This window comes from Thunnus albacares, chromosome 21, assembly GCF_914725855.1.
Source record: "Thunnus albacares chromosome 21, fThuAlb1.1, whole genome shotgun sequence".
NCBI classification, from domain to species: Eukaryota; Metazoa; Chordata; class Actinopteri; order Scombriformes; family Scombridae; genus Thunnus; species Thunnus albacares.
The window spans coordinates 18,466,641-18,486,009 of record NC_058126.1 but is presented as its reverse complement, the minus strand read 5'-3'; the positions used below and the strand labels follow the sequence as shown (position 1 = coordinate 18,486,009).

The following is a 19,369-nucleotide window of genomic DNA, read 5'->3' as shown; positions in this document are numbered from 1 at the left end:
AACTAGTACTACAACTTCTTTGTTTGCAAGTACTGCTTGTGCCAGCATTGCTACAGTAGTAGTACTCCAGCTATTCATACAACGACAGATAATTAGCATGCTAACAGGGTAAATACTATACCTGCTAAACATCAGCATGTCAGTATGGTTGTTGTTGGTATGTTGACCTTAGCATTTAGCTAAAGGCAATGCTGTGCTTAAGTACAGCCTCAAAGAAGCACGAGCTTGCCTGTTGACTCGAAGTTTTCTTTCCCACACGTCTTTGCTACCACTAATACCACTACAAGTTCTTCTGCTACTTGTATAACTACTGCTATCAGTGTTTCCCCTAGAATTTTTTTCAGGCCCGGTGGTACGCACAGAATAAACCCTGAAGAGATGAGGCACTCACATCACGTCAAGAGTTTCCCAGGCAACGACACAGAGGTTGAGTCACGTTTCAGAACAGTGCCGCACAAAGGCTCCCAAACACAAATGACAATTGATTTCCAAATGAATGGATATTTGGCCTTATTTTTGGCATTACAAAAAAGATTTTTTTGGTCCGGTGGGGCCTCTCGTTGGCCCGGTGGCCCACCAGGCCTGTACAATTATAGAGGAAACACTGACTATATTGTTCCAATTTTATTCCTTTTACTTTAGATTCCTCTGTTCCATCTATAACTGATACTATTGATGTCTGCTGCTACACACTACTACTGTCAAAACTACTAGTACTGCTAGTACTACTACTGCCACTAAATGTATGGCTAGTAGTAGTGCTACATTCTGGTACTTGCTTAACTGCTACAGCTGTTGAACTATTTAAAGTATAACTGCTTTCAAAATACTTTTCTCTACTACTGCTAGTGCTCCCAGTATAAGTATTACCTCAGTTACTACCCCTACTAATATTAGACCTACTAGTACTGCTACTAATACTGTTTCAACTATTACAGATATTACTGTTTACCTTGAAGTTTCTCCTCTACATATATCATGCTCTTACTGTTACTAGCTACTAGCACTAAGACAGATACGCCCTACTTGTTCTTGTTGTTCTACAGTTGTTCTTTTCACATTAGTCACACTGTTTGGAGAGCAGATTCTCTTTTAATGCAGCTGCTGGTGTTGATATTGTCACCCTAACTACGACTACTGGCAGTAGAAATGGGTATAGTTCTGCTGCTGTAGCTGAGCCAGCAGAGGCTGGACTCTGTCTGTTTTGTAGCTCCGTCTGTCTGTGAGTATTTGCTCATCTAATTATAACCACCCATGAAAGTATCTGTGTTTTTCTTTGCATCCAAGCATACATCATCTGTCTCCTAATGCCAGGAAGTCAACACTGTTTCTATTTTTCAACTTTGTTGCTCTGTCCTCTGTTATCACCCCAGCCTCCTCTTGTTTGTGTGTGAGGACAGAGTCATAGCACGATAACACCAGTGACCGTGACCTTTTGGCATAACGGCCAGAGTCTGCTGGGCAGTCTTGATAAGTAGAAGAGGAAGCAACCAACTGCCAGGTTTCCACTGCTGGGCCAAACAGGGCTTACATATTATTTATGTCACACAATTTCCTCATAAACAACATTTTCCTTTTTTGGCGTCTTGTAGCCAACTGGCATAGTTTGCCCGCTGACTCGGCTGTTGTTTTAAAAGAACAAGTAGTACTTTGGATCTTCTGCTGTAAACACTTTAAGCTAATCCTGATCCCAACAAGTCGTGGTCGGCTTTGCTATGTAAAAGAGGCTCGTGTTGGACCATTGCAGCATCTCTCATATAGCTGTCACTGCTTTAGCCATGCTGCCGGAGTACTTAAAATACAAGCATGGTGTTTATAAATACGACTGTCATACTATAATTTACAGGCAGCTCTAGATATAGAGTGTAAACATGCAGTGCTTATCATCCCAGGCCTGTAATTTAACAGGAGAGTATCCTGGCAGTGCCCTTTGTCTGTCTGTCTGTCTGTCCGTCCTCACAGACTGTCTGAGGGCAAGTCAGCACTGCGAGGCCACACTCTAGTCTCTTTAGTGCAATTTCATTGTCATTATTGTGGATGTTTCACCAATTTTTCCTCAAATCTTGCATGTTTTTCTACCCACCTAAACTCCCTGTGATCAGCAGATAAGTAGCTTTTTCTTAAATTATCCTTCCATCCTCTAACTATTCTAGTCCTACTTTGAAATAATTTATCAGATAACATATTAATTGATTAATAATAATTAAAAATCACAGTTTATGCCTCATATGAGGAAGTGTAGGACAAACCTTCACCAAAGGGCTGGAAGTCAAACTTCGGTACCAACTTTTTTTGGTACCGAAATGTGTTTGTTCCATTGAATATTTAAAATTGTCCAGTACTGAAAACCAGTCTGTTTTTCACTTTTAAATGCAAGTGTGGTTATTGATTTGTACAATTAGAGACTCCACTCTAGTATGCTGTTTTACCAGAGGTTAAAACATTCAGTGTTAAAAATCTCTCCTAGAGGGATGATCATGTTTGCCATTTATCTTATTTTTTATTATTTATCTTTTATCTTTCATTTATCTTACCTGCAATGATCACTCAAGTTCAAGCTACATATTGGCTGTCTGCCAGAAACAAAATAAATTAGTTAAGAGAAAGTATGATTGAAGAGAGGGATACAGATTAGGGGAGACACAGGATGTCAGGGTTGTGATTTTAAAATTTAATTATGCATCTCTGGACACAAACTGACATCTTCCAGGAGAAATCAGAAATATGCACTCTGAGTGATGAAATGTATCCCATGCCTGCATTCAATGTCCTTCATCAGCTCGAAACTATGTTTGGGAAAGAGAAATGAGCATTACTGTGGTTTTGACACATTAAGTCACACATTTCCTCCCAGTAATTAATTCTCCGCCTCTTGATTGCCTCACATCTTGAAGGCTTGTTTGTCAACACATTCGTTTCCTCCAGCTTAGCTGAAACCGCTGTGGTTTTTCAGTCGGATGTGCATTTAGCAGAATAATTATTACTTTGACTGTGGGTTTTCAGCATTTTTATACCCATAGGCTGCGTAGCTGTATGCTGCACTAGCAGCTCTAGTCTTTTAGTGTAGTTTAAACTGTGGTCTGACTGAAGGAACATTAGCAGGATTTAATGAGGCTGCATCCCAGGATGGGACATTTCTCATCAGGACTTGAGTTTAAAAAAATCCAGGTTTTTACAGTGGAAAGAAAGACACAGCAGCATGCATTTAAATGTATTTTATTTTCCCAACATTAAACAATTGAAAACCGAACTTCCCTTCCCATTTACATCAAAGGTACCGCTGTTCTGTGGGACGCACGGTTTATTTAAAGATCCTGTGTTTCTTAGCGATTATTTCCTTTTAATGGTTGAATTCTGTAACCATTTTTGGGTCGGGCACAGATGGCAGCAGCCGGAGGGAATCCCTGGTGGCTTTGGAGTCAAAAAAACCCTCAGAGGCTCGCTGTGCCGCTCTGATGTGGGCCAATGGCAACCACAAGGATCTGACAGCTTTCTGGCACGTGATTGGCTGCCGAACCTGTGGCTTCCTCTCTGGGGCCCCTCTATCCCGCCGAGGAGGAAATGAGGAGGAGATGGTTGCGTCACAAGGGTCTGGTATTAGTGTCTACTGCTCGTTGAATTTCGAGAGAACTGAATGAAAAACCTCCACGCTTACTGAATTCCCTGATGTTATTTTGGTTCCTTAAACCAGCAGAACATTACAAAGCTAAAGAGTTGGCACCGGAAAAGGAAACTAAAATAGTTCAGTAATACTTCTTTCAAGGATTTTGGTTCAAATGTTAAAACTAAATCAGGCAAACATGGAGGTTGTTCAGGATCCTCACTACAGTACACTGCCCCACCTATTACACACACCAGCTGACCTACAGCATCCTGCAGTGTCAGCATCTCCTCCCTTTTTTCTCTTTGTCCCAGTTTTGAGTCATCTCTCATACCTAGAGGAGGATAGATGAAGAGCGCCAAAGGAGAAGAAGCCACATGTTGAATAGAAGTAGTACCTTGGTCCAAAGCTGACATAACATCAGCCAATTCAAACACCTGCTCAGTGAGTTTGAAATGGAGTGACATAGTCCAGTGATCACATCATCTCGCTTCAAAACCGGCACTCCTTTTGAAACTTCAGGTTTCTTTTCCATGAAGAGTGAATGCACAGAGCAGTTGTGTGCAGAGAAAGGAATGCAACAAACATAAGTGGATAAATTGATGACAAAATATGTGACTGGTTTGGGGAAGTTACAAATAGCTTCATGTTAGTCCAAAGATAAAGCGTGACAACGTCTGTCTTTGCCAAAAATGTGTATTTTTGGACTTGATATGACTTGACTTCAGATTTAGTTACTTTGAGGCAGATTTTGCTCCTGGTGGGATCTGATCATGTTAAAACTATGATGTGATACATAGATTTCTCTTGCTACACATCCTCTGCCATTTTTATGGTTTAATGCCGTGTTTGTAGCCTTGGTGGTCTCTGGTATAATGATGCTTCACAAACTAAAAAACACACAGCCCTGATATTAAAGACATGAAATCAAGTTAATTGAGTAGCACTGATCTTTGACCCAGCCCAACTGAGCTATTTTACTTGATTCCCATTATTTCAAAGCAAGCTTCCGATTAAAGGTCTGCTCTTTTCCCTCCGTTGATTTAGTCTAGAGTTGTCCGGAAATAGTTAATCCACATCAAACTTAATCGCATTACCCTCATGAGAGGCCATTGTAGTGGGTTTTGCTTTGATGTGGTGAGGATACCAGCAGCACCAGCAGCTAACCAGAACACCTCAGTGTGTCGTGTTTCACACTCTGTCCTCAGGTTATTAGTAGCTGTCCGCTGTCCCGTGGAGTGTGGTCTCCTCCGCTGGGACTCGAGTGTCGGGTCCAAAAATGAGAAATTCTCCTATTTTACTTCCCACCATGAGGATCAGCTACAGGCCAGTAGACTTTTAGCTGGTGGGAATTCAGTTTCTTGCACATGGACACTTGAGTCTGTCATTTACTTCTTTTAAATGTTACTTGTTTTTCCAATAATATTTTGCACTTTTAAAGGAAACCATAGTTACAGTTATATTTATTCTTTGATTGTGAAGATTTAATCCCATAATTCTTTTTTTTTAAAGTGTTGTCATGAACCCATTAAAACGCATTAGTAGTGCTTTGGTAGCCTGTGTTTTGTTAGTAAAACACAAGGACTCTCAGTTTGTGGTGACTCAAATATGATTTATAAGAAACTGAACTGCTATCACAAGTTGTGATAGCAGCACAGATTAGTTCCTTGTAGGTGTTCACTTGTGAATCACAAGAGTTTATATTACACTCTGTACCCAGTAGATATATGCTCTCTCCTCCAGACTTCTCCTACATGTCAGTCAGATAACCTGTGGTGGCCTTATGATACAGGAAGAGAACATCTCTGATATGAAGTTATTAAACAATAGGCTTTGCTGACTCATGTTCAACCATGTTAATAACAAGCCTCAGTCTTGACAATGGGCTTATCTGCTTTGAACAACAAGGGGGAGAGCTCCTTTCCAAATGTTTAGCTCATTATTGAAGACCTAAGGTGATAAATCCAAACTTTTGTGCTGCGGACGCTGACTGATTATCTCGTATCAGGATCACTGCCAAACATTTCCTCCTGAGAAATGATCAGAAGCCACCGCTCTCCGCCTCAGTCAAGCTCTTTTAAGCCAAACATGCCTTTTGAGTTACTTCAAGGAGGTGCTGCCCAACCTCTCAGCTCCCATTCATGTGGGACAAAGCGCAGGTCTGTGTGTTCCTGCAAACAGGACACATCAGAGACAGGACTATCAGAGACAGAGAGAGAGAGAGGAGGGTGAGGGGTGGAGGTGCTGGAGACGAGCTCTGTGGATAGGAAGGGAGATCCTTCCGGTTGCTGATAGCGGTGGTGCCAACAGCAGCACCAAAGACAGACTGGAGGTCAACATGGCTCTTTATCTATCAGCTTTGAGTCAGACTCTGTCTTTCTTGGCTCATTCCAGCTCTTAATGCCTCTCACTGTTTTCTAGCCAGCCTCCAGTCTGTCTGTTGCTCTTCTTTTTTCTTCCTCCACATGTCTTTTGCTGTAATCAAGGAAGATAGTGCCGGAGACAACATAGAGAAGCTCTTTGCAGTGATCGACCCTCCATCGATGATGTATAGAGCAGTGTTAGGGTATGTGTACTGCAGGGGGTACTTCTACAGCTGCAGGGTTATGTGGAAAGATTAGTTCAACTAATTCGAAACAAAAAGAAATGACAATTTGATTAAAAAATATGTCCACATATTGAATCAGTGGTGTAGAATTTAGTGGCATCTAGTGGAACGGACTTGGCAGAAATGGAATATATCATTCATAAGTATGTTTTAATTAGTGTAGAAGACCATGAAAATAAGAGTCATTGTGTTTTTGTTACCTTAGAATGAACCCTTTATATCTACATAGGGAGCAGGTCCTCGTCCACGGAGGTGTTGCACAGCCATGTTTCTACAGTAGCCCAGACTGGACAAACCAAATACTGGCTCTAGAGAGGGCCTTTTGCGTTTTTAGTGAGTTTCACAGGCACCGCAGGTTCTCCCAAAAAATTGGAAGGGGAGGGTATTCAGTTGTTTCAGTCTGTAACCTCACTGCTAGATGCCACTAAATCCTACACACTGGTCCATTTAATACCTGAACATTAGAGATTGAGAGTCTTTGAAAAGTTAACTGAGCTAAAAAGTCTAGCTAATACTAAACAGTTAGCTAGTTGGCTAAAAGTAATAGATAAACAATTAGCTAAAAGTATTGGAAAAAATGATTGAAACAGCTGAAAGTGTGAAATTGTTGAATATTTAAACGTAACAGAGAAATGTGGTTGAAAGAAATATCTACAATGGATAAGTGGGTGAACTAACAGGTAACTAAAGGTAATGAATAAACAGTCGGAATAGTTTCTCTCACTCCGAGTGGAATGAATGCTAACTGGACCAACCAACCTAAACAATGACAGTTCAATAGTATGAAAAATGATTGTAATCATGTCCACTGTATATATTCTGAATAGTGTTAATAACATCCAGTTTAAAATCAAATCAAATGAACACATTTGGAACATGGTGGGTGTTTGAGGGTTGTTTGAGTTCATCTGACAGGGCTGGGGGGGTGATCAGACAAAATGGTTGGGAACCACTGGAGTAGAGGCGTGTGTGCATGTGTGTGTGCGTGTGTGTGCATGTGTGTGCATGTGTGTGTGCGTGCACGATGCACATACTTGTATTCGAATACCCTTGTGCATGCAAGTGTGTGTAGTTACATGTGGTTCAAGACAAAGCTCCACAGAGCAAAACCCTGACTGTAACACTCTTGATTGTTGTCTCAGTCAATATTGAGAAGACCTTGAATATCAGACACACTCAGACACACACCTGCAAAAGGATCTGGGCTTACTTTACTGCAGAAGGAATTCAGGCGTCATGTATGTTGCTTTTCATCAGCTCTGGTTGTGTAATTTACCCTGAGCGGGTAGAATACACTCCAGTAACAGGGGATGACTGAAAAATCGAGTGAAATCTGGTATTTGTAGACAGTGTAACACCCCCTCCCCCAACTAATCATAGTCTTCTGTCTGTCAGAGCACCATTATATGCTGACTGTCTGAACCTGAACCAGGCCCCTGGATTGGTCACACGTGTATTAACACTGGTATTCCATGTATTCCAATTTAATTTATTTGAACGACATGGACAAAGAGAGTAGCTTGCAGAGAATGAATAGAATCACAGTATTTCCACGACTCCCCGCAGAACGAGAGAGGGGGGAGGAAAAAAAAAACTGAAAGCGAGCATGATGATTTGGGGTTATGAAAACATGTCCGACACATGTGCTCTCAATAAGGGCGGTCAAATAGAATCAGCGACTTGGAGGAATTAGGGAGTCGGGATTGTGGCGTGGAACTTGGGAGTGCTGAACGGTAGAAAGTATGCCAGTTCCAGCTGGTGCTCTTTAGAAATTAGGACAGATGCCAGAAGCTTACCGTACCTTGCAGTCTCTCTGTTCTTGATTCTCTCTCTCTCTCCCTCCCTCTCTTGTCTCACTCTTTCTCTCTGGTGGACACAGTAATAATGCAAATGTGTCCAGTGAGACTGAGGAGGAGTTTTGAGTTTTGACGTACTGACAGAAAGAAAGCAGAGTTACAGTTAAGGAGTAAAATTGTTTCAAAACTTTGTTCCCCTGACAGCTGTAACCTAGATTAATGCCAGCAGTATTTTATGTGTTTGCAAGTGTTTCTTAGGCTGTTTTCACAGCTTTTAAGTAACCCGAGCCAAATACACTGGCACAGTGGCCTACATCTGCTTTCACCTTGTACAGTTAGGTAATTCAAATTTGGTCTTAAATAAAGTTAAATTTAGAAGGACCCCCCCTCCACTCCCCTCATATCCGAGCAAAGGAATTTCCAAATGTGGAGCACCAGTGCAGCAGGCCAAGTGTAGATATTTAAAGTCAGACTGTTCATCAGCGCGTAGGCTTAATATAAAGCTGCAACTTATGATTATTTTCATTATCAGTGAATCTGTCAATCTTTTGTGCAATAAACTGATCAGCAGTTTATTTAATAAAATGTCTGAAAGTAGAGAAAAATGCCCGTCAAACTTCCTTAGAGCGCAAGGCAGCATATTTCACTTGCTTGTTTTGGGAGCGTTGTGGTGGCCTGGTGGTAAAAACACATACCTGATACTGTAATTGCAACGTCTCTCTCTTTCTCGCTCTCTCTCTCTCTTTCTCTCACTATATTTCCTGTCTTTCTCCACTTCCTACTATTATTAAAAGGCTAAAATGCTGGAAAAATTTTAAAAAAAAAACACACTTTATCCAAACAACACTCCAGAAGATATTCAATTTGCAATGCTGAAAAACTGAAAGAAAAACTAGAAGCTCAAACCAAAGAATGTTTGGAATTCATGATACCTGAGTTTGAGCTTCTCAGTCTTTTAAAACTAACCAATTAATTTGTCATCATAATTGTTGGTTGATTTTTGTTGATGATTGACTAAAGGAATACTAGATTAATAGTTATATAATTATATAATTTCAGGCTCTGTGTAAAAGGAGTTTTACATGTGGTGATTGAGTATGAATGCATTAGTTCCAGCTGTTGTGTGGGATGTTTTAGATGCATTGCAGATCACTTTTGAGTGTCTGTCTGAGATTTACTTATAACTGAACATCTTGTGTTTTTCCAGGAGTTCCCCTGATCGATGGAGGCACTGTGCGGCTCCCGCGTCTCATTGGTCTATCAAGAGCCTTAGACCTGATTCTGACTGGCCGGCCAATCGGAGCACAGGAAGCTCTTGCTTATGGACTGGCTAACAGAGTTGTTCCTGATGGCCAAGGTAATTAGATTCTGTGTTTATCAGTGCTGTATCATGGATAGGAATAGGCATCGAACCTTAATATGTGGTAACCGGAAAGTCTCTATAGTAGCGATTATATTGATATCAGAATATTGATTATCAGAAGTTACCAATGAATTCTTGGTGAGATTCTATGATCCAAACCCTGAAAACTTTATCAACTTTAGACTATATTTTTAAAGTTCCTTATTGAACACTGATATATTGAGCAGTTTATTTTTTTAAAGGATAGTTTCACATTTCTTTCTGCTATTGATCTTCTCATCTAACTGTCAGCAACAAAACAAATAAACGTGTTTCCCCAAATGTTAAACTATTCCTTTTAATATAAAAAAGGTAGAAACATGTTTATAATCCCCAAACTAAGGTATCACAAATGATTGTTTTGGTATCAGTACAGAAACTCAGCTATCACTTTGGCACAGATATTGAAAAAAAAACGATACCTAGCTCTAGTTCTGGTAGAGCGATTTCAGTGATTTCATGTTGTCACATAAATTGATGGGTTCAGTCTCATGATCAGAAGGCCAGTGTAAAAACACACGTTTGTACAAAATTACATGGTCATCTGTCTGTCAGTTACCTTTTATGCAATGTTTTTGTGTTTTATTTTTTTTGGGCAGTCAAATATAGTCTGATGTTTCTGCTCACAGCAAAAAAACATGTTGTCAAGTGAAGGGTGAAGATAGAAAAAAAATTAAGAAACGTTATTTGAATACACCACAGTCCAGAGCAGCATTCAGAACGAGGCAGGTAATAGTGTATTCACAGCATATTGTGGTTAGTATTTTGGGATATTCGATGGCAAATTTTAGAAATGGGGAGATCAGGTATGGGAACTGCTGGAAGTCTGTCTGTATTGGGAATAGAAATCATAATTCATTGTGAAGACCGGTCATGTAGATACCACACAGAAACAGGCCTTAGACCCATTTTCATCCAGGAAACATAGTTTTTAAGAAACTCTCTTGTAGGTAATATCCGACAGAATCATATATAATCATCTGTTCCAGTGAATCTGTTTTCTTTATTTGGCTCCAACATCGCGTTGAAGCTATAACTCACCATTAGCACTAGCATTCAACCAGCAGTCTGAGGATTAGGCTATGCACACATTTCAACGTGGCGTTTCCGCTTTTATATTAATGCACAAACTCTCCCATAGCCTTAAATCCCAAAAAAGCCTTTCCATGTGCTCTTCACGGCTCGATCACCGATTCCCTCCCTTCTCCCCTTAGACGTTAGAAGAAGATTATCTTAATTCTTTTAGGAAGTTCCTCTTCCCACAGTCGAGCCTCGGCCTAATTGGCCTCTCTGAGGGATGATCACTTAGCGTGGGTTTAACATCTGAAGGAGCCGAAGCAGCTCACATACACATATACACACGCAGGGCATCAAAGTGTCCCATCATGAGGCGTCGCTTTTTTTTCCATAGGACTGATCTGGATGTGATCCAGTGCTTTCATGTGGGTGAGGAGGCAGAGTGGCACGGCTGAAGCTCACAGAGGCACAGCAACATGGCGACTAAAATGCAGCATTGAAAAACTGGCGATTTTGTAATAATAGAAGGGTAGAATAGAAATGATATTAAACAGGGGTCTGTGTGTACATCCTGTGTGTGTGTGTGTGTTGGACTGACCTCATGTTACAACCACAGCTTTACAGGCGGCCCTGCAGTTAGCAGAGCAGATCAGCTCCTTCCCTCAGCAGTGTCTGCGGGCCGACCGCTCCTCAGCCATCTACAGCTGCTACGACGCTCCCTCCTTCACACAGGTACATCTGACGGGGAGACGTAAGCTTCATATGACATACAATAGAATACTGAGACTGATGTAAATTCTTGTTATAATGCAGTTTTTCTTGTGATTTTATGTCCGTAAAATATTTTCAACATGAGAGATCATTTATTATTTATGGTATATTGTCACATCTGTATTGTTTTTCCAGCTTTTTCTTGCTTTTTCTTGCTTTTTCTCATCTTTTGAAAAAGGCAAGCATCTACTGACATTTGCTCTCTCAAATCGCCACCAAAGCTCTCTGATAAACTATAAATAATTATTGGTTACTTCTGTCTCCCTCCTCCCAGGCCATGCAGTATGAGATCGACCACGGAGTACCTGTCATCCTATCAGAAGCTGTCACCGGGGCAACCAGCTTCACCGCCGGAGCAGGGCGAGGAGGGAAATTCTCCTAGGATTTAGTTTGTGAAGTGGTGTTTTCAGGTGATCTAACACGCTGCCGCATCCATGTCCAAAGTCCACAGATGTTTGAGGAATAAACTGAGATCAGTTACATCTCTTAAGATATAACTCTCTTTCAACAGTAGAAAAACAAACTAGGTTAATTTATGAGATGTTTTAGAATTTGAACTATCACCTCTAATGGGTTGAGTTGATTTAGTATATTTGATAATGCCAGCTTGTCAATAAAGCCAGCTGTCCATCTGTACTTCATCTTGAGAGGCAGCTGATAAAGGCTTGCATTAGATTTTTAGTAGCTACCATTTGTCAAAGTAATATAACTGCAAACAAGATGCAGAATAGATGGTCAGTGCATTCACTTCATTCAGCTTGTATTATTTGAATTTAAGTAACGTTCAAAAATAAATAATGCTTATTGATTGTATGCAATAGATATATTTTTTGGAGAAAGTGGTAAAATGATATTATGCTGTATTGATACAAATAACTCATTATATCACAGCAAAAATATGTTTCACAGATGAAAACAGATTAAGTCTAATATACATTTTAATGCCCCTGTTTGTGGTGCACATGGCCGGATTCTGATGAGGATTGCGTAGTCGGGTGGGAACAAAGCTATATGCCAATAGTTTGGAGCTTTAACTTTAAACTTCTTGCAAAACACATAAACAGAAATACAGACAGCTACGTTATTTCTCTCTCGAACAGAACTCAGCTTAAACTTAGCTGACGTTGAATCTAAGAATCACTACATCATCATGGATGTTTTTCATATAAATAGAAGCCTATTATACTGAGTTGTGTTACTTGTGACTGTGAAGTATTGTACATGCTGTTTAAAAACCGGTCTTGAGAGAATCATTCACACATAGCACCTTTTGTGTGAAAAAGTAATCCAACACAAAAGACTAAAAGAGCATCAAAAGCATCCAACCTGCAGCAGCTCGCCATTGTTCTTTTGACTCGTGTGAAAAACACTTGATAACTCGGATAAGTGGCGGCGCACGTGCGTGAGTGTGACCTACCGGCGCAGTGTAATTATTGTAGAAGATTCAGCGCTTCGTCAGATCTGCGCCAGGTGTAAGCATTCCTATGGTTTTGGAACACACTTCCCCTTAATTTTGCGTGTTGGAGAGACGTGTGTGTGTATCCTGCACACACAAAACTCACACACACACACACACACACACATGCAAGAACAAATACAAGACTTGATTCTCTCTGTGTGCAGGTTTGTGTGACCTTTTTGTTTGACAGTTTAATACACTTTAATAAAAACGTCTAACAGGAAGACCGAAGAAGAATTAAAACCAAGATGTATGATGAGATGTACTGTATATGTGTGTGTGGCTGTGTGTGTGTGTGTGTAAAACAGATAGATACAGACAGACAAAGACCTCATTAGGTCTAGGAGTTGTCCTGTCTAGACAGTGTGATGACAGGACACAGAACCTCTGTTTAATGTTTCCTCCTCCTCCCTCTGCTTCCAAATCACCCAGCATACACACACATCATTTGCTCTACCTCTGAGGATGCACACACACACACACACACACACACACATATACACACACACAAAGCTTCAAATGTCAGGCAAAATGTTAAGGACATATAAAAGTATCTGAGTGCTTTTTTGAAATAATTATCAGCCTTTACTGTATCCGCAGCGTTCAGCCTGTTAATCAGTGTGATAGCACTGGAAAGCAGATGGTTTATGACATATGCTCAAGGTTAATGGTTGAAAATATGGCTTCCAATCTGATTCATACATTATAAAGCGGTAAGAATCACCCATTTCCTTGCATATGTTTATTCACATCCCCTGTATAGTGAGTAAACTTGCTGTTCATAGGATCATTGCCAGAGCCAGAAGTCTTTTTTGGCTGCTTTTTATTGTCAGACTTAGCTAAGCCAAAGTATCTGTGTTATAAATCAGTAATACACTGTCATTCATATAAATGGGAATTTTGAATCCAAGAAAAACTTAAAAACCTGATAAATGACATCCATGAGAGTGCTGGTTCTCTGCCAGCCCAGCACGGTGTCTTAAGCCCTGGTTCTGTTATTTCAGAGTTGGATCAGTCAGTCACCTCTCTAACACACTCACACACTCACTCACTCACTCACACACACACACACACACGGGCACACAAGTATACACACATGATTTTATGATTTTATCTCAAGCCAGTTTGAAGTCTTTGTGAGTTATTTTCATACTGTGCTGACATGAATTAATATCTGTTTGGCAGAAAAAATTTGAAAATCTGAAAAATCTACCCTGCTAAGGTATGCTGTAGAAAACGGTTGGCAGCGATTTTTTTTTTTTTGAAAATCTCTACTATGTAATTATGTTTAAGAGTAGTAATAATCTGACTTTTAGTTTAATCAGCGTGAGTGGGTTAGTCTGAAAGCCACCCAGCTGTGTGTATGCGTGTGTTTGGTGGAGGTATGTGTAGCTTTGATGCTGGTTCTCACTCTTCACACACAGATAAGATAGGCTCTGGCAGCAGCAGCAGTAGCAGAGACACAGATATGGACACCTTCGGGCCTTATCGTCAGGACCATCACAGTCTGAAGGGACCATGAAGACATAACACAGGTTAGGGTGAAAGGAATGAAGGGAGGAAGAGGAGGGGGGGAGAAGGAAAGAAAGAAAGATGTAAAAGAACCTCTTTTCTGGGACGTATAGACATACATATGCTGTGTGCTGCTAGAAGTAGATATTATCATTTTAAAATATAGATTATACAGGATACACATTTTACTCATTGCATGATTTGTTCGTATTTACAAGGGCAATGACCAAGGTGCAGATGATTTAACCTTTGACTGTTTAGTTAAACGGTTGATTAGATTTCTTAGTGTTTAAAGATGATCAGTCTCCTTTAGGTGCTGTGCGTCATTGCTTGCTGTTTCTCTCTCCATCGTCAGGGGTCGTGCCTCAGCTGGAGAACATTTATTCTGCTTCCGCGGAGTAGAGACACACCGCACCTTTTCTGGATGTGTAAAGATGAAATCCTTTATCCGTGCTTAGTTAGAGCAGATTTGGACATTTTATGAAAGTGTTTTTTTTTCTCAGATTAGAGTTGCGGCCTGTTATTTTAAAACACATCTGAAGCGCAACTGTCCAAAGGTGAAAGTGTGATCCAAGATTGTGGAGACAGACACCTGTAGAAATACCTCAAACTAACTAATGCAGCTGACCGCTAAAACGTTACAGCTTATGAATCCTACAATCCAATTACTAACATGTAGAAATTAAAACAGAAATATCAAGAAGTATGAGCTTATGATGGAGTCATTGTATCACAGAGACTGTAAAAGAATGTAACAGGAAAAGTATGTTGCAATGCACATGCAAAGTAGACAAACCTGACGTTTATATTAGAATAGACAGGCTGTTATTCCGCAGTGAACAAAATATGGAAATATGATGTTAGAGTTGTCCTTGTAGCCTGAAGAGCTCCACCTCTGGCTAAGTGCGCACGGAGTGGGCGGTTTCAATACACACACACGTACACGAGCGCGCACGCATATTATGGACTGCAACCTGCTGATTCCTGTTAGACTCTCATACACAGCCTGTAGGAGTATGTGACCGCCACTCAGACCAGTTCAGTTATTGAAGGAAGGCTTTTGTCGGTGCGCAACTTTGGAAAGTCATATATTTTGGAGAGTAAATACACCCGCTTGAGTAAAATGGCTTCTTTCAGAGGAGTTGTTGTTCTTTTACTGGCGATTGTCACATCAATCGGTGTCTTTTGACCGACTAACTGCAGCGCTCAGAATAAAGTTTCACATGGTGCACTTTATCCTGAAGCAGCAAAGCGCGCTACGGGAATCAGAAATGAAAGCAGGACCGACACTATTCTGCGCATTTTGCTTTAGGAAGTATTTCAAATGGCTTGACACACGAGTCCTTTTTCGCTTTTGATCTGTGGCTGCAACAGATAACAGCGCGCTCGGTCGGACTTTGGTTACCATTACGCACATTTTGCTTTTGGATAGGCGACTGAAGCTCCAAGCCAGACACACTCCGGACTCCGGAGAGCACAGCGGGACAACATCATGACCAGCTGCTGGCTTGCCTTGATCGGATTGTGGTGGAGCGCTTATTACTGCATGTTCCCGGTCGCAGGGAGTAATTATTCACTGGATGGGAACAACGAGGTGCACCCGGGTTTCATCCACCGGCGGCTGCGGACGCACGAGAAGAGGGAGATGCAGAAGGAGATCCTGTCCATCCTCGGGCTTCCTCACAGGCCGAGACCGCATCTGTCACACGGAAAGTACAACTCCGCTCCACTTTTCATGTTGGACTTATACAACACCATATCTAGCGAGGAGAAAAGCCAAGTGGAAGGCATGCTGGACCGATATCAGTCCATGCGGACGACCCAGAGCCCTCCTCTGGCCACATATCAAGAAACCGCCTTTCTAAATGATGCAGATATGGTGATGAGTTTCGTTAATTTAGGTAAGTTACTTGAAATTATCTCTTTTATATTAGCAGTTATTTGTGAACTCTTTGTGCATAATTGCGCTACTGTCAGATTCGCCGAGGTGTTGGGGGCAGTGAATGAAGCAGACAGTTTCAGTTTGCGAGTTTGACCTAAAGTGTGAACAGGTGTATACAAGCGCAAGGATTGTAAAGTGGGATGAAAACCCACCTGAACTGGCGGAACTATTTTAAATGACCAAATGACGCGAATTTATAGAGACATGATTTTTTTTTTATAAATGACACGAATTTGGCCTCCTGCTTATCTAAATAAAAATGTTTTTCATATTGAAGCTATGTTGACCTCACCTGTAGCTCATAGTTGACCCACTTTTAAATGTAAAACTCCATCACTGAACACAAGACACTGCGCACAGCAGACATACCATTACGCACGTTCAGTATTGGATCATGAACTAGCATATTGTCTGAACCACACAGGGGCCGGATTCTCCCTCGTCGTCTCTGTGGGTTTGGGGAAACTGATGAGGTTTGTATTGTTTCGGGGTAATTTATTGTTACACGTCCTCTCTCCGGGTAGATTTGCCCTCCTCGGCTCATTTATAGCCCCGAAATTCTGTGGTCAGTGTTGCTGTGCAATCTACTCCATGATTTATGTCTTCGCGGGGAAAATAGACCTAGTATCCTCAGCAAACCATCAACCACCACCGCTGGTATTTGTATATGAAGGGGCTATTCCTGCCGTTGACCTCCAGCGCAGCGAGTTGCGGTTTCCGTGCGTAAATTGTGTCGCCTTGTTTGTGATATCCAAGCAGATTGTCTTTAATTAGCTGCAGTGACGATAAAGAGGAACACTTTAATCATAACGAGTTTGGAACATAAAAGCCCAAAGCTCTTCCTTCCATTAGCAGCTCCAGTGTTTACTGGGAGACTCTAAACAGAGCGCCTGAAGATAAACAGAGGCGCTGCCAGAGTCAGACGCTGGCGGACAAGGAGGCTTAAATCCGGATTGATTGTCATTCTTCTTGGGAACTAGGGGCATTGTCATAATCCGGCCATGAGAACAGTGGGAATGTATCACTGCTGAGGAATGTAGTCTAGTCTGATGTTTTTTTCTGCCTTTCAGCTGCTCTTGAAAGAGGAAGTCCTTTAAATATTTTACCCCTCACCTTTTGTAGACGTTTTAAATACCACACATGGAGAAGAGAATTAGGATTGGAACGGCCAGAGTTAGAAAAAGTAAATGCCTCTCTACTTATTGGTCCTCTGAGTATTGGTGTTGCAACATGTAGTGATGAAAACCAGATATTCAGACAGAGGGAGGCCGTCGTTTTGGTCTCAAATATCGAAGCCCCTCTGTTGGCTTCTGTGTGGGAGTGTGATGGTGGCGGCATGGTGTTTGTGTGTCTGTGGTTTCGGTATTCCTGTGCTGTGTCAGTTTAGGTTTATACTCCTGTGTTGTTGCACATCTGGCGCTCCACTTTGATTAATCACGTCCTGTGCATCTTTTGACGATTCCCTCAGATTTCTGCGGTGACCAGGGGATTAGGTTGCCATCTCCTCCAGTCGTACACAGAGTCCTAACCGCCCTGGAGGAGGGATGGCTTCCTCCCTGAATGTGATTGTAATTAATGTTGGACAGGCCAAGGCTTTCCATCTGCTTTGCAAATAAGGCCTTGCACGACTACCGTGTGTCATCGCCACCCGATTAGTTTTTAATGCGTCTTTAATGTGTCTCGATTAGAGCGGACGGTGTGGAGCGACTTAGAAACTTACAGTAGAAAGAGGCCTGCAACACTCCTGGGTGGTCCTTCTTGTTTCAGAACCATCCTAAAAATCTGGATATCATGTGTGGCCAAAGTGAAACTACAAATTAGAATCAAGATAAATGAAAGGAAGAAAAGCACAGCGGCCAAACAATCCGTCTGAAATGATTTGAAAAATATGGAGCAGGAGACGCAGCTCAAGCCGAGGCACTTATTTGACAAATGTTGCTCATTGAAAGGCACTGCAACAACATAATGTGTTTGTGAGACCAAATCAAAGCGAATATGAAGACAGTGTCTCTGTTTACACTGATGGTCTGATTTAAAACTGGACTCACCTGTTTACATTTGCAAATCCTCCCTCTGCGTAGATCTAAGAATCTCAGACTTTAAACTGACCCATAGCAAATAAAATGATGACAGTGATTTAAACTTCGGCTCGAACTGATGTCTTTCACAGCCAGCTGCAGCAGTAGCATAGATAGAGAGCTCATTTTCTGGGGGTATTCTCCTGGGGCACGGGTAGATTTAAGAGCCCCTGCGTTACATCCAGTCTCAAGTGCGCTCTCTGCGAACCATATGCCTCTTCACCACCTCCCCCCCACCCCCCCACCCCCACCCCCCTCCCTCTGCATGATTCATGTAGACCTCTTGTTCAGTCATCTGTTCTCCTAAGCTTTCATCACTTGTTCAGAATGACCCATTGGGAAAAAAAAAAAAAAAAGTGGAGCAAGTGGTGGAAAACTTCAAATTGGGGGACCAGAAGCATATTTTCCAGCTCCCTTTTCATCTTCATTCCTAAAATAGCATGTTCATCACTATTTGCCTTGCAGACGTCCTGCTTTCCACTGAGGTCTAGCGACGTGACACTGTGTGCCATATGACTCATGCTGTGTGACACGCTGCAGCTCCGAACATGTCCTAATGCACAGCGGGGCACTCGAGTAATGGCAACAACCGCTTTTAACTAGAGTGTAGGGCTTGTATACACCTTGTTGCATGTAGATTTTGTTTTCTTTGTAACAGACAGACACACCGACTTTAAACATGAAAGTATTTTACATGAGGAAACTATGATAAACTTAGCTTGAACATCCACATGAGTCTACTTAGATTAAATGAAATGAAATTAGTGGTAGTGTATGTGCAGAAACTCCTGAAAATTCTCTCAAAAAAGACACTCTTTGTGTGTTGTTGAAAGTACAAATGTTTCTTTTTTTTTTGTATTTATATTTGAGGAGAACTCCATTTGAGATATATTTAGTGGAAAAAAAGGATGACCTACCCATTTCATATGCTGGTCTCTGGTCACAGACCTTCTATAAATCTCTCACAAGGTGATGTATTGTGGATCGAGTGGGGAGACACTGACCAATATTGGCAAAGGTGCATGCCAGTGGAAAACAAATACAAGAGGTCAACGCTCACTCAATTAACGAGGAGTGACTTATTGCTGAACAAATATCCAAAGCCGCTGCGAGGGCTATAATAGCCAGCGGAGGAAAATTAGCTATTCCTATCAGGTTTGGTTTTTGTGGCTGAGCTGTTACC

At 41.4% G+C, this 19,369-nt stretch overlaps 2 protein-coding genes across 5 annotated transcripts in view; both read left to right on the top strand.

The window, feature by feature from the left end:
* zgc:101569 (uncharacterized protein LOC449822 homolog) overlaps positions 1-19,369 on the top strand; it is a 50,024-nt gene that overhangs the window by 6,578 nt on the left and 24,077 nt on the right. For 2 of the 4 annotated variants that reach the window (XM_044340232.1, XM_044340229.1), the window contains exons 5-8: positions 9,213-9,362; positions 11,041-11,156; positions 11,470-11,605; positions 14,079-14,164. In XM_044340232.1, the coding sequence (XP_044196167.1) occupies positions 9,213-9,362; positions 11,041-11,156; positions 11,470-11,577 (374 nt within the window). In that variant the 3' untranslated portion in view covers positions 11,578-11,605; positions 14,079-14,164. Of the gene's footprint in view, positions 1-9,212; positions 9,363-11,040; positions 11,157-11,469; positions 11,683-14,078; positions 14,165-19,369 lie in introns of those variants that run through there. The other 2 variants (XM_044340231.1, XM_044340230.1) reach the window with 2 other exon arrangements.
* The window catches only part of bmp6 (bone morphogenetic protein 6), a 49,390-nt gene continuing 44,125 nt past the window's right edge, over positions 14,105-19,369 (top strand). The window contains exons 1-2 of the mRNA XM_044340227.1: positions 14,105-14,189; positions 15,599-16,067. Coding sequence (XP_044196162.1) covers positions 15,659-16,067 — 409 coding nt within the window. The 5' untranslated portion in view covers positions 14,105-14,189; positions 15,599-15,658. The remainder of the gene's footprint in view (positions 14,190-15,598; positions 16,068-19,369) is intronic.